Source organism: Hordeum vulgare, chromosome 7H (assembly GCF_904849725.1).
Source record: "Hordeum vulgare subsp. vulgare chromosome 7H, MorexV3_pseudomolecules_assembly, whole genome shotgun sequence".
In the NCBI taxonomy this organism is placed as follows: domain Eukaryota; kingdom Viridiplantae; phylum Streptophyta; class Magnoliopsida; order Poales; family Poaceae; genus Hordeum; species Hordeum vulgare.
The window spans coordinates 531,429,381-531,443,716 of NC_058524.1; the positions used below are offsets into that span (position 1 = coordinate 531,429,381).

The 14,336-nt window shown below is 47.0% G+C and overlaps 1 protein-coding gene across 1 annotated transcript; it reads left to right on the forward strand.

Moving 5' to 3' along the window:
- Positions 1-11,185: 11,185 nt before the first annotated feature.
- On the forward strand, positions 11,186-14,012 carry LOC123411089 (probable cinnamyl alcohol dehydrogenase 5). Its single transcript, XM_045104010.1, has 4 exons — positions 11,186-11,424; positions 12,323-12,950; positions 13,077-13,230; positions 13,355-14,012. The coding sequence occupies exons 1-4, from the start codon at positions 11,318-11,320 to the stop codon at positions 13,576-13,578; spliced, it is 1,113 nt and encodes a 370-aa protein (XP_044959945.1). The 5' UTR covers positions 11,186-11,317; the 3' UTR covers positions 13,579-14,012.
- The last annotated feature ends 324 nt before the right edge of the window (positions 14,013-14,336 follow it).

The following is a 14,336-nucleotide window of genomic DNA, read 5'->3' on the forward strand; positions in this document are numbered from 1 at the left end:
GTTTGACACACTTGACAAGGCCCACAAGGTCTTGAAAGGTGCTCATTTCACTCTGAAAGAGTCTCATGATCAACTCCAAGCAAAGCTTACCAAGGAGATCTCTACTTGCCCTCCCTTTGTGTTAATTGATAATGCTTGTGCAACTAACCCTTGTTGTGAGCACGTACATCTTGTGGAGGAAAATGCCAAGTTAAAGGAGAAACTTGAGAAGGGCCTTGTGGCATGCATACAAGGTGAGAAGAGGCTGAACGACCTCTTGAGCACTCAAAAGGGTGTTGTAGGAAAGGAAGGACTTGGACTTACCTCCAAGTCAAAAGGTAAAAGGAGGAACAGGAACAAACAATCTCCCACCCTCATGGACATCTTTGTCAAAGAGGGTGAGGGGACTCAGAAGGTGAACAGGAACAAGGTGGACTATGGAAACCTCAAGAAGGGCAAAACCATTCCTACTAACACAGCCGGCAAATTCAATTCTGCATATGTCTTATGTTGTGCTAGTGATGGGCATGTTTATGCCAGATTTGTTGGTTCCTACGATGAGGATATTGAATGGGCTATCTGGGTTCCTAAGACCCTGGTCTCTAACATGAAAGGACCCATTAAAAAATGGGTACCTAAAACCAAGCCTTGATCTATTGCAGGAGTTTGCTTCCGGTGGGGTGTCATGGTTGCTCGATAGTGGAGCAACAAATCATATGACTGGAAGCAAGGACTTAGTGGTGGATGTGCACCCTTCTCCATCTATGCCCACCCATGTCCAATTCGCCGATGCATCCTCTTCAAAGGTATTGGGATTTGGTAAGGTGGTCATCTCTCAAGATTTATCTATTGAGAAGGTCATGCTTGTTGAGTCACTTGCCTACAATTTACTTTCGGTTCGTCAACTCGCAATTATGGGTTTTTCCACATTCTTTAATCTTGATACTATGGTCCTCCTGAGGAGCAAGACTCTTAAAGTAGCCTATGTTGGACATGTCGAAAATGGTCTTTATGTGGTGAACTTCTCAAAGCGACCCACTAAGACTGCGACATGTTTAATGGCTAAAGTTGACGTGGGCTGGCTTTGGCATCGCCGTTTAGCTCATGTCAATATGAGATCTTTGCAAAGTCTTCTGACAGGGGACCATATTCGTGGACTAACGAATGTGAGCTTTGCTAAAGATCGTGTTTGCAGTGCCTGCATTGAAGGAAAGATTCATGAAACTGCTCATCGTCCAACGACTCTTATCTACACTAAGAGGCCATTGGAACTTCTCCATATGGATCTGTTTGGTCCTCCATCATTTGATAGTCTTGGAGGCAGAAAGTATTGCTTAGTGATTGTTGACGACTACTCAAGATATACCTGGGTATATTTCTTTAAAAAGAAGAGTGAAACTCAACAAACGGTCATCAACTTTGCTAATGAAGCGCAACGTCAACATGAAGCAAAGATCTTGATGATTAGAAGTGACAACGGCACCGAGTTCAAGAACTACACCTTACATGAGTTTCTAGGTGATGAGGGAATAAAACACCAATATTCTGCACCATATACCCCTCAACAAAACGGCGTGGCAGAAAGGAAGAACCGGACCTTGATAGACGCTGCAAGGACAATGATGGCAGAATTCAAATCTCCATATAACTTCTGGGCAGAGGCCATCAACACAGCATGTCATGCATCCAATCGGCTCTACATTCGCAAAGGCTTGAACAAGACTCCGTATGAGATTCTAACTGGAAACAAACCCAATCTCAAGTACTTCCGGGTATTCGGTTGTAAGTGTTTCATTCTCAAGAAAGGTGCACGGTTAGCTAAATTTGATTCTAGAGCACATGAGGGTATCTTTGTTGGCTATGCTACAAACTCTCATGCTTACCGTGTCCTCAACAAGTCCACCGGACTAATTGAGGAGACGTGTAACGTAGAGTTTGATGAAAATAATGGCTCCCAAGTGGAGCAAAGTGGTCTTTGTGATGTAGGTGATGAAATTCCTCCCCAAGCCATAAGAAGAATGGGGATTGGTCAAATACTCCCCATTGAGGAACCCCTTGTGGCCGAAGGAGAAGGACAATGCTCTACTCAAGTGGAGCCATCAACTCCACAAGCCCCACACGCTTTCGATGAACAAAGAGAAGACTCTCAACAAAATAAACAAGCTCAAGGTCAAGATAAATTGCCCAACAATGATGATGTGTCTCAGGATATTCAAGCACTACCCCAAGACTCCGAACCTGCTCATGATCAAGATCAAGTGCAACCCCGAGATCCAGACCAAGTAGAAGCACAAGATCAAGATCAAGAGCAACCACAAATACAAGAACAAACTAGTGAACCTGCTCAAGTCGAAGGACAAGATGATCAGGAGACTGTCTCACAATTCCCTTCTGGAGCACCAACAGCCGGCTCAAGACGCAAGGGCAAGCAAAGGAAACAAGTCGATGCTCCCCCGTTATCTAATGAAGAACTCTTGGAGCGTCGAGCAGCCAAGATTGCGAACAAGCTGAGATTCAAGTCACATCTTATGAAGAATGTACTTGGAAGTATAAAAAGGGGAGTATCCACCCGTGAACAGATTTGGAATTATTGTGAGCATCACGCGTTTGTTTCGTATTGTGAACCTCAACAGGTACAGGAAGCGCTCGATGATGAGGATTGGCTTATGGCCATGCACGAAGAACTTAACAACTTCGAGCGCAACCAAGTCTGGGATTTAGTGCCTAGGCCAATGGAGGAACATAATGTCATCGGGATCAAATGGATATTCAAGAACAAGCAAGATGCCAATGGGATTGTGATTCGAAACAAGGCAAGATTGGTGGCTCAAGGCTACTCCCAAGTCGAGGGTATCGACTACGGTGAAACCTTTGCCCCTGTTGCTCGTCTAGAATCTATTCACATGTTGCTTGCATTTGCTTCTCATCATAACTTCAAATTACAACAAATGGATGTGAAAAGTGCCTTTCTTAATGGTCCTTTGAATGAGTTGGTCTATGTCAAACAACCCCCGGGATTCGAACATCACAAGCTCCCCAATCATGTGTACAAACTTAATAAGGCACTCTGTGGCCTTAAACAAGCCCCACGCGCGTGGTATGAGTATCTTACTGAGTTGTTACAAGATCGTGGGTTCGAAATTGGGAAGATAGATCCCACTCTTTTTACTAAGAGGTTTAAAGGGGATTTGTTCATATGCCGACTATATGTTGATGATATTATCTTTGGCTCTCCTAACATTTCCTTCAATGAAGAATTTGATGCACTAATGACTGAGAAGTTTGAGATGTCCATGATGGGAGAGTTGAAGTTCTTCCTCGGGTTCGAGATTACACAAGGTCTAGAAGGGACATTCATCAAACAAACCAAGTACACACAAGACATGCTCAAACGGTTCGAGCTCGAAGATGTCAAACTGGTCAAGTTCCCCATGCCAACAAGATGCAAGCTTGACAGTGATCCCAATGGTAAAGCAGTGGATCAAAAGTTATATCGCTCCATGATTGGATCCCTCCTTTACCTTTGTGCATCTAGACCGGATATTATGTTGAGTGTAGGGATATGTGCACGGTTTCAATCCGCACCAAAAGAAAGCCATTACATGGTTGTTAAGCGAATCTTTCAATATTTGGCTCATACCCCAAACTTTGGCCTTTGGTATCCCAAAGGAGCAAACTTCAATCTAGTTGTCTATTCTAACTCAGATTGGGCAGGGGATTGTGTGGAGAGGAAGTCAACGTCTGGAGGATGCCAATTCCTTGGTCGCTCATTGGTAAGTTGGTCGTCAAAGAAGCAGAATTGCGTCTCCTTATCATCCACCAAAGCTGAGTATGTGGCAGCTGCAAGTTGTTGTGCACAATTGCTATGGATGAGGCAAACTTTAAAGGATTATGGTGTCACTTGTGACAAAGTGCCTCTTCTATGTGACAATCAAAGTGCTATCAAGATTTCCCTCAACCCAGTGCAACATAGCAAAACCAAACATATTGATATTCGCCATCACTTCATTTGTGAACATATCAAGCTAGGTGATATTGAGGTTCATTTCATCCACACTGAAGAGCAACTTGCAGATATTTTCACTAAGCCTCTAGATGAAGCAAGGTTCTGGGAGTTAAGGCATGAGCTAAATATCATTGATTCAAGTAATGTGGATTGAAACTAGGCATGTTGCACCTCACTTTGTATTCCATCTTGGTCTAGATGTAGGCATGGACATAGGGGGAGTGTTGTTCTCTCAATGAACTTTCCCTCCCCACATTATGCATAAATCAATCTAGTCTTTCACTTTAGCCATTGTCAAATGGCACTTGTGCTTCAAAGACGAGCATTGGTCATGAACCCAAGGATAATTCTTCGCGGTGTCATACCATTGTCTCAAACATAGGTGGCCTCGACCACCGCCCCTCCCACCTTTCTTTTGTATAGAAGAAAGGATATACAATGACAAGTCAGTACATTTCTAGGTGCTATCTCTTTTTACTTACTTGTCATTTGCCCAAGTTCTTCTCTTATCCTAGACCGCGTTGTGACATTTGCAACGGTACTACCACCAGGACCCCAGCGGTACTACCGCCAGGGGTGGCGGTACTACCGCCAGGACCCCAGCGGTACTACCGCTAGGGATGGCGGTACTACCGCCAGGATTCCCATCTAACACGACCTGCTAGGAAATTTTTAGGGCTGTCTCAAGGGGGAGTGGTACTACCGCCAGGCCCCAGCGGTACTACCGCTGCATCCAGCGGTACTACCGCCAGGTAGCGGTACTACCGCTAGGTCCACAGCGGTACTATCGCTGGCCCGTACCCCTTGGGCTATATAAAGGAGGGGGAGCCCGTTTTTCCCAGGCTCTTTCTTCTTCCTCGCGGCTCCTCCCTCCCCTAGCCCGAAATCTCCCTATTTTGATCTCGTTTCGTGGAGCTCCTTCTCTCCGTTGGATTGGAGGGGTTGCTCCACTTCTCCTTCCTCCTCCAAGGGCCATGAATCCCGGTAAAGCTCCTCCCCTTCTTCTATTGGTTGATGTTCTTGTTCTAGGGTTAGGAGCATTGGGGGATTGTATCCATGTCTTTGATCTTGTGCCTTGTTCTTGGATGGCATGAAGGAGATATTTGCGGGGAGTGTAGGTCCTATGAATCGTTGCTGATTATTTTGCCACGCCCTAGGATTTACTTGTTTTAGATCAAGCACTTGAACTATGGTTGGATTAGATCTAAAACTTGCTCTCTCTCTTGCCTAGGCATGTACTTATTTCGGTGATACCTGTGATCCTCATGTGAGTAGGGCTGCGGTGGAGTTCTTAGTGTCCATATACAGCCCATGCCCCTCGTAAAAAATCGTGTAGCCCTATGCATGAGGTCTATTTTATCTATCAGATCTGAAAGTCAAAACCCCAGCGGTACTACCGCCAGGGGTAGCGGTACTACCGCTAGGACCCCCAATGATACTACCGCCAGGGGTAGCGGTACTACTGCTAGGACCCCCAGCGGTACTACCACCAAGGGTAGCGGTACTACCGCTAGGACCCCAGCGGTACTACCGCCAGGGGTAGCGGTACTACCGCCAGGAGGATTCATTGTGCATTCTTTTCGTGTGCTTGGTAATGAGTGTTTATTTTTCTGCTTTTTCTAGTTCATTGCCTTGACTCTTTTTGTCGCCTCTTTTCGCTGTGTGTTTTGTGTCACGGGTGGTTCCCGCCGTTCGAACCCCCCACGGGACACGCAGTCAAAGCAGTATCGCAACCCAGAGGCTCCCGAGGGTTCCGCCACTTCAGGTCTGCAACCCAAAAAGTAGTCCTTCGAGAAGACCGCAAACAAGGATAAGGGGATCAATGTCCTAACAATGGCCCCCAAGGACTTTCTGCGGTTTCGCACTCAGAACCATTATCTCAAAGAGAAGGCTGTGATCAAGAATGTTGACCATGTTTGGGCAAAGGATCACTGCAGGATCTACCGTGATATTTTCATGCATTTCAAGAAGAACTATGTCCCCGTTCAGTGGATTGACCTAGCTCATCTTCAGCGGAACCTGGACTATTTTGGTGATGCCCTCTCTCTGATTGACAAACTGGGCATCAAGGACATCATCACTTTCAAGACAGATTTTGACCCCACTGTTGTTGCCCAGTTCTATGTCACGGTCCACTCTCTCCTGATGAAGAGCGCTCTATGGTGTGGATGACTGGGACTCAGAAGATGACCGGTACCTGGCGTGAATTCATGACATTCCTCAAGGTTGACTTCCAGGGAGCTGACACTCCACTTGGGTCGCGTCCTCATGCTGCAGCTCCCACCGATAGGCCCCCAGCAAAGGACAGATTGCAGCAACTCTATGTGAGGAAGGGTGTGCTCCCCAAGCATCTGGACATCATGCATCGGATCTTCCGCAACACCCTCTTCCCTCGCATTGGTAACTTCGACGAGGTTCATGGCTCTTTCGCTGAGATGCTGCTGCTTTGTGAGGAGGCTATGACTAAGGAGTCTGCCCCTCTTGATATTTCTGATGTGATGTTCACGAAGCTCTGGAACTGCATCATCATGCGTAAGGTTCCCATCTACGGGCCCTATATGTTCGCTTATATTCGTCAGAAGTGCCAAGATACTTATCCGCAGGAGCAGCTCTACGTTCAGTCTGACTACATTGTGCACGACCTGGTCAAGCTTCGCGTCAAGGATAAATGGGCCAACCCATCAACTTCCTCTCAGCACATGGATACTGACACAGAGACTGCTGCTGACAGAGGAACCGCCTCTCAGTCCCGCTCTTCTGCCATGCCATCTTGGGCCATCAAACTGCAGGATAAGATGAAGACCCTATTCTGTATGCAGGCCAAGGGCCAGTACCAGGCGCACGTGGCTCAGAAGGAGAGCCGCCAGAGGCACAAGCGTGTTCTAAGGACTCTTGATGTGGACATCTCCAGCGGATCAGAGGACGACATCACTCTAGAGGCTACTTGGATGCAGGCTCAAGGTTACCAGTGGTCTGGCGATGAGGAGGAAGAGGAGGAGCAGGACGATCAGGAGGGTACCGACGAGTCCGGCGATGCTGAGGATGAGGAGTAACCACCTGTGGCGTTAGGTGTGCCCCTTTTTGGTGTCTTGTGCCAAAGGGGGAGAGAGTCTAGGAGCTGGATTTGCTTTCGTAGTCGAACTTTGCTTTGCTTTGCTTTCTTTCGTGGTTTGCTTCGAACTTGGTTTGCTTCTAGTTTGCTATCGTTTGTGAGACATGAACTTATGTGAGATTTATTTCCATCATATGCTGTGAGTCATATGCCCCGTATTGTCATATATCTCTATCTTTTTGTTCTCATATTATTCTCGCCAAAAAGGGGGAGATTGTTGGGGCATAGTTTATGCCTAAGTAATTTTGGTGATTGATGACAGTACCGTAAAGGACTAACTATGTGTGTTAAGGTTTCACATAACACACGTCAACGGCACAAGATGACTCGCCTCCTCATTCATGGAACGGAAGCACGGCGCCCTCTACGATTCTCTTTATTTGAGTCATAGGAAAGCCGTACTATTAAGAGGGGAACCGTAGTAGAAAGGTTTGGCTGGAATCTATCTTTGCACGCGCACACTTCACATATTTTCCCTTACCTTCATCTTTGGAGCGGCCCCCGCCACTGTGTTTCTTTCCTCCTTGCAAAATGGTCCCCAGCGGTAGTACCGCTGGCCCTAGCGGTAGTACCGCTGGAATGCTAGCGGTAGTACCGCTGCATCCAGCGGTAGTACCGCTGGCTGGCGGTAGTACCGCCCCTGGTCAGCGGTAGTACCGCTCCAGGAACTTAGTACCGCTTGCCTAGCGGTTGTTCGTGGACGGACCTTTTTGCGAAGACTTTCTTGGCAGTGGTAGTGCTTTTGCACTACTAGGGGCCCAGCGGTAGTACTGCTGCAACCAGCGGTAGTACCGCTAGTCGGCGGTAGTACCGCCCCTGGTCAGCGGTAGTACCGCTGGAGTGCCAGCGGTAGTACCGCTGCAGCCAGCGGTAGTACCGCTGGAGCTCGGGCAGAGAGTGGGAAAACGGTTTGATTTTTCCCCCACTATATAAAGGGTTCTTCTAGCTGTGGAACCTCATCTCTTACCTTCCCAAGCTCCATTGTTGCGCCCCAAGCTCAAAAGTGCCCGATCTCTCTCCCTAGCCAATCAAACTTGTTGATTCTTTAGGGATTGGTTGAGAAGGCCTAGATCCACACTTCCACCAAGAGAAAAGTTGATTCCCCCACCAATCCCTTGCGGATCTTGTTACTCTTGGGTGTTTGAGCATCCTAGACGGTTGAGGTGACCTCGAAGCCATATTCCATTGTGGTGAAGCTTCGTGGTCTAGTTGGGAGCCTCCAAGCTTTGTGTGGAGTTTGCCCCAACCTTGTTCGTAAAGGTTCGGTCGCCGCCTTCAAGGGCACCTATAGTGGAATCACGGTACCTTGCATCGTGCGAGGGCGTGAGGAGAATACGGTGGCCTTAGTGGCTTATTGGGGAGCATTGTGCCTCCACACCGCTCCAACGGAGACGTACTTCCTGTCAAAGGGAAGGAACTTCGGTAACACATCCTCGTCTCCATCGGTTCCACTTGTGGTTATCTCTAACCTTTACTTTGTGTATGCTTATGTTGTTAACTATATCTTGCTTGTCTTAATAGCTCTCGTTGTTATCTCCATTAGGGTTCACCTCATTGTCGTAATATTTGTGAACCCATATGTTGTTTACCTTAACTTGCTAAGATTAATTAAAAAGTGGTCGTTGTCTATTCACCCCCCCCCCCCCCCTCTAGTCAACCATATCGATCCTTTCACTTCTTTTAGTTTTTTTATGGCATTGATTCTTGTTTTTGAAGTCTTCATGTGTGCAGAATTACTCCTGCGGTGAGCCGGCATCTAGTGAGCCAGAGTGTGTGATGCCTTCTCACGGCCTACTGCCATCAATCAAGGTGGTTATCGGTCAATATCATGCTTGAAGAGTACTTCCTGAAGGTTGATGTATGCTCCTGTTGTGTCGCTGACCGAGGCCCGATCTGTGTGGCAAGCTGCTACTATTTTAATAGATTGTCAATGAGACGTTTGGATAGGAGAAAAGGAGGAAGAGCATGAGATATGGATGTTAAGAACCTAAATAATGCACACATTTACATATTTCGTGTGATGGCGGTATGTCATCATAGTTTTCGTGTTGGTTGTCCTATTGAATGTTCAAGCCAGTCCTAACTCATTACACCGCTCTCAATTTTCCGTCATGCTTGGAGCTTTGATTTGTGACTCTACAAAATCAGAAAGCATGTCCAAGGCTCAAGGTAATGTTGAAAGTCGGAGGCAATCAAATCATATGTTTTTTTAGCTGTAAGAGCAAGCATGTCTAAGGCTTAAGGTAATGTTGAAACTTGGAGGCAATCAAATCATATGCTTTTTAGCTATAAGAGCTAAAACTAACGTTGCAAACATCCTGTCTCTAAATTTTCAATTTATATTTGTTTGTGATGGAGACTAGGGGCGCAAAGAGCTCACACAGAGCTTGGTTTGTCAAGCTTCTTTCTATTCTCAAGGAGGTCAGGAGTTCTCTTGATAAGGAAGATGATAGCCTTAAACTCAAGCTTCCCATTCATAGAGAAGTGCTTGAACGCAAGATGCTCCTCCAAGTCATTTGATGGAGGCAGAAAGGACTTTTTATGAAAGCGACCTAATGGTTAAATGTTTGACATTAAACATACCTCTTTCGTAGGTCTTTTTTGGGGGTTGGTAGTAGTATATGTTGTTTGAGAGAGTCTATTTTTTTAGAAAATAAGGTTTTGTTCTTTTTGTTTCTATACTCATTGGAGTTCATGTTTATTTTCACATAGTTGTGAAAGGTACTTCTTAAATTTCCATTCAACTATTGACCGCCAAAAGGAGATCAAAATAATATTTTGAAAATTAATAATATAATAAATTAAAATACAAGATTTTGAAGAGGACTTGCTTGCGGCAGTGTGAAAAAGGGTGAAAGGGAAAGGAAGGGTAAGGAGAAAGAAATGTTGCAAGGGGGAGGGGTTAAAGAGATACCACGGTTTTTTCTAGGAGAGCTAATCAATTTGTCCTGGAATTAAAACCACGTCTTGTCATATTTGACACACCTTTTTAATAAAAACAACTGATCCATGACAGCACGAGCATTTAGCTAGTAGAATAAAAAAATGATTCAGGGCCATGGAGGGCCGGCCCAAGCGCCTTGTCTTCGTCGAAGTGGCGTCTTTTTTTTACGCACACGAGCGCATCTAGTTAGCGAGTGTTCCTTCGGTAGCCTTTCAACAAGCACTCTCACGCGTCTTCACTTGACGCGTTCTTAGCCGTCGTCATGTGTCGTGCTCTGAGTGTTTATTCTGAATTTTGTTTATTTTATTTTTTCACGCGCATTTTCAGCTCTTTAGACTGGTTTTTTTTTTCTTTTTTTGATGTTTCAGTTTTTCAGTCTTTCTTAGTTCTTTAACGAAATAATAATATATTTTTATGCGAAAAAACATGTTTTCTGTTTTTTTGCGAGAGGTACGGTTTTGCTTCCGTGAGAGGCATGATTTTGCCTTCGTGAGAGGTTGTGCCTCACGAAAATAAAAAAACGTGATTTCCTTTTTTTGCGAGAGGTACGATTTTGCTTCCATAAGAGGCACGACCATGCCTCTCGGAAAAGAAAAGAAACGTGTTTTCTATTTTCTTTTTCTGCGAGAGGCACGTTTTTTGCTTCCGTGAGAGGCACGGTTTTGCCTTCGTCAGAGACACACTCGTGCCTCTCGGAAAGAGAAAAAACGTGAGAGGTACGGTTTTACCTTTATGAGAGACACGATTGTACCTGTCGGAAAGGGGAAAAAGACGAAAAACGCGTTTTCCGTTTTTTTTTCTCTATCGCAAGGGGCATGGTTTTTTGACCCGTTTTCTTCATGAAAAAAAAGTTCATCAAAACCCAACGGTGAAAGCGGTTTGAGATTTGAATGCAAAATTTAAAATATAAAATATTTTAATAATACATATATACAAAATAAATTCTGATTACGATAAATAGCACGCATACAATACATCACTTGTGGCAACATGAAAAGATGAGAGTAATAATATCCTCTCGGCCCGAGTGGGTGCTGACGTCAGTGCTCACCACGGCCAACGGCCCACGGCCCACCGACTCAGCGACGGTTCCTTTGGCAGATCGACACATGCGGTGCAGGCCTTCCATAAAAGGCGCCCCACCTCTTGTCGTCCTTGCCAGCGGACTCCCCTCTCTCTTATCGCACCACCCAATCAAAAAGAGAAGAAGAAAAAAAAACTGGCAGAAATTTCCGCGGAGTTGCTCTAGAGATTGCCGGCCAACCCTCGCGTGAGGATGGCACCCACGGCGGCGGAGCAGAGCAAGCAGCACACGCAGAAGGCGGTGGGCCTGGCGGCGCGCGACGCCTCCGGCCACCTCACCCCGCTCGCCATTACCCGCAGGTACGCAAGCCGCGCCAATCTACTCTACCTAGGGCCGTGGCCGTCGCTATATATGTCCGCGCGAGACGATGGGCCCGCGCCGCCGTGGCCCGGACACGGCGGTTACGGCGGCGCTGTCCGCCGTTCCGTCCCATCCGCTCGGCGTTCGCTTGTTGTACGTACTGTACGTGTCATGCATGGTTCCGTGGAATAATTTATTCCCGTCAAATCTGTCGTGCAGCCGACGGCGATTAACGGCTCGTTGGATCTGGATTTCGCAAGATCAACCAGCGGTTGTTTCGCCTTAGAGCAACCCTCCGATATTCTAAAGGTGTCCTGTCCTCCCTATTATTTGAGCGAATTTGTGCGCCCGGCAGTGGGCACCACTGCGCCCTTCATCGAGGGAAAATTCTCGAAATAGCCTCTGTGGCATGCCAATTTGTTTCCCTAGATTTGTGATGGTGGGTCTTGGGTTGCTTTCTGCCATATCTTTTGTGAAATTTGGCCTTTGCAAAGGCCAAACGGGGGCCTGAATCAAGGGGTGTCGTGGAAAACGAGTGGCATATAGCTAGCGCACATGATGGAGCAGTGAATTGCGGTTGGAACTGAAAGGCTCGTGTAATTAGTACATGGCTGTATAAGGTGCTTGATGGGATGGTTTCAGGATTTGCGTTCCTAGAATTTGCCACGCAAATTATTTTCTGGATGTCTCTATTTTCGACAAGTGTTGCTGACTGAATCGTGTCATTTGCTGTAACAAAAAATTGACCGCTGATAATAGGCCAAATGATTGCTTGAGTGATCACTGAATTCAGTTGATAGACGAACCCATGATTTACTATTGACATTGTTATCTTGATTCGCACACTCGCATGTAATGACGTTTCTTTCCAAGACGCTCATGTTTGTCGTAATTTAGGAGCACTGGAGATGACGATGTCCAAATAAAGATTCTCTACTGCGGGATCTGCCACTCTGACCTGCACAGCATCAAGAACGACTGGAAGGACGCCACGTACCCCGTGATCCCCGGGCACGAGATCGCCGGCGAGGTCACCGAGGTCGGCAAGAACGTGACCAGGTTCAAGGCCGGCGACCGTGTCGGCGTGGGGTGCATGGTGAACTCGTGCCAGTCCTGCGAGAGCTGCGACAAGGGCTTCGAGAACCACTGCCCGGGCGTGATCTTCACCTACAACCGGGTCGACCGCGACGGCACCTTCACCTACGGCGGCTACTCCAGCATGGTGGTGGTGCACGAGCGCTTCGTGGTCCGGTTCCCGGACGCCATGCCGCTGGACAAGGGTGCGCCCCTGCTGTGCGCCGGCATCACCGTGTACAGCCCCATGAAGTACCACGGGCTCAACGTTCCCGGGATGCACCTCGGCGTGCTGGGACTGGGCGGGCTGGGCCACGTCGCCGTCAAGTTGGGCAAGGCCTTCGGGATGAAGGTGACGGTGATCAGCTCGTCGCCAGGGAAGAAACAGGAGGCTCTCGAGAGGCTAGGCGCCGACGCCTTCGTTGTCAGCAAGAACGCCGACGAGATGAAGGTATGCCGATTATCTATCCGTTGTGTCCGATCATCAAACAAGACCATAGACCGAGAAACAAAACAGGAGTCCATGTCTGCTTGCTTATATGCTTATAATACTGCTTAATTTGTGTTGTGTTTACAGGCTGCGATGAGCACCATGGATGGCATCATAAACACGGTGTCTGCAAACATCCCCATGGCCCCTCTCTTCGGGCTACTCAAGCCCAACGGCAAGATGGTCATGGTCGGCCTCCCAGAGAAGCCCGTCGAGGTTCCTCCCTTTGCTCTGGTTGCCAGTAAGTCTTCCCATCTCATCCTACCCCATCTCGCAACTTGGAAGAAATCATGCATTGATCAACCACATGCATTTTGTGTGTGACTGATGCATACTATATATTGTATGTGTGGTTGGATGGACAGAGAACAAGACCCTGTCAGGGAGTTTCATCGGCGGCATGAGCGACACCCAGGAGATGCTGGACCTCGCGGCGAAGCATGGTGTGACGGCAGACATCGAGGTGATCAGCGCGGAATACGTGAACACGGCTATGGAGCGCCTTGCCAAGGCGGACGTCAGGTATCGATTCGTCATCGACATTGGCAACACCCTCGACAAGGCCGCCGCCCTGCCACCGAGTGACTGACTGACCGCCAAACATAACTCAGCACTGCTCACGGTCCACGTTGGTCTCTGGTTCTCTGCTATTGTCAGTGGTGGTAACAATGAAGAATCTAAAGTTCTTGTCACTGATGTATGGTGCGATGTTGTTCGTGAGAAAACTGCGTTTGGAGGATGGATGGACAGTTTGCTTCTTGCCGGGATAACGGAGCTTCTTCCTACTGCTTTCCTATTGTCTAAGGGCCTCTTTGGTTTCAAAGGATTGTCAAAGGAATTTTGGAGGATCCCTTTCGAACTTTTCTCATAGGAAATTTTCATCCACTCCATCCTCCAGTGAAGAATCTCATAGTTTTCATGTGTACAATTAAACATCCAAACATTCGTGTGGTATTCAAAACGGCATCATGTTATATTCATGTGCTTTAGAATTCCTGCAAATCAAAGAGGTTGTAAACTCTATCGGTCCATTTGTGTGCACTGAGGATGCTATTTGTACATCTAGCCACTATAATTACTCCATCCATTCCACTTCAAAATTAGTATAGGGCATTTTGTTTTGTTAGCACAAGAGTTTTACAAGAATTAACAAAATATTTGAAGTGGAGGAATTATGTTTTAACACCCCAGAATAGGGATGGCAATTTTATCCATGGATCTGGCTATCCATGGATACCCGGCCCGATTGGGTAAGGGTATGGAGCGCATTTCTGTCCGTGGATATGGATACCCATGAACATCCGGGTTGGGCACAGTTTTAATTTTTGCTCCATGGATATCGAGTGG

What these genes read in the sequence shown, in the direction of transcription:
- LOC123411089 (XM_045104010.1), top strand. Translation starts at nt 11,318, where the DNA reads ATGGCACCCACGGCGGCGGAGCAGAGCAAGCAGCACACGCAGAAGGCG. An exon ending in AGAACGCCGACGAGATGAAG is followed by an intron (nt 12,951 to 13,076) that starts GTATGCCGATTA and finishes TTGTGTTTACAG; the next exon opens with GCTGCGATGAGCACCATGGA. An exon ending in TCCCTTTGCTCTGGTTGCCA is followed by an intron (nt 13,231 to 13,354) that starts GTAAGTCTTCCC and finishes TTGGATGGACAG; the next exon opens with AGAACAAGACCCTGTCAGGG.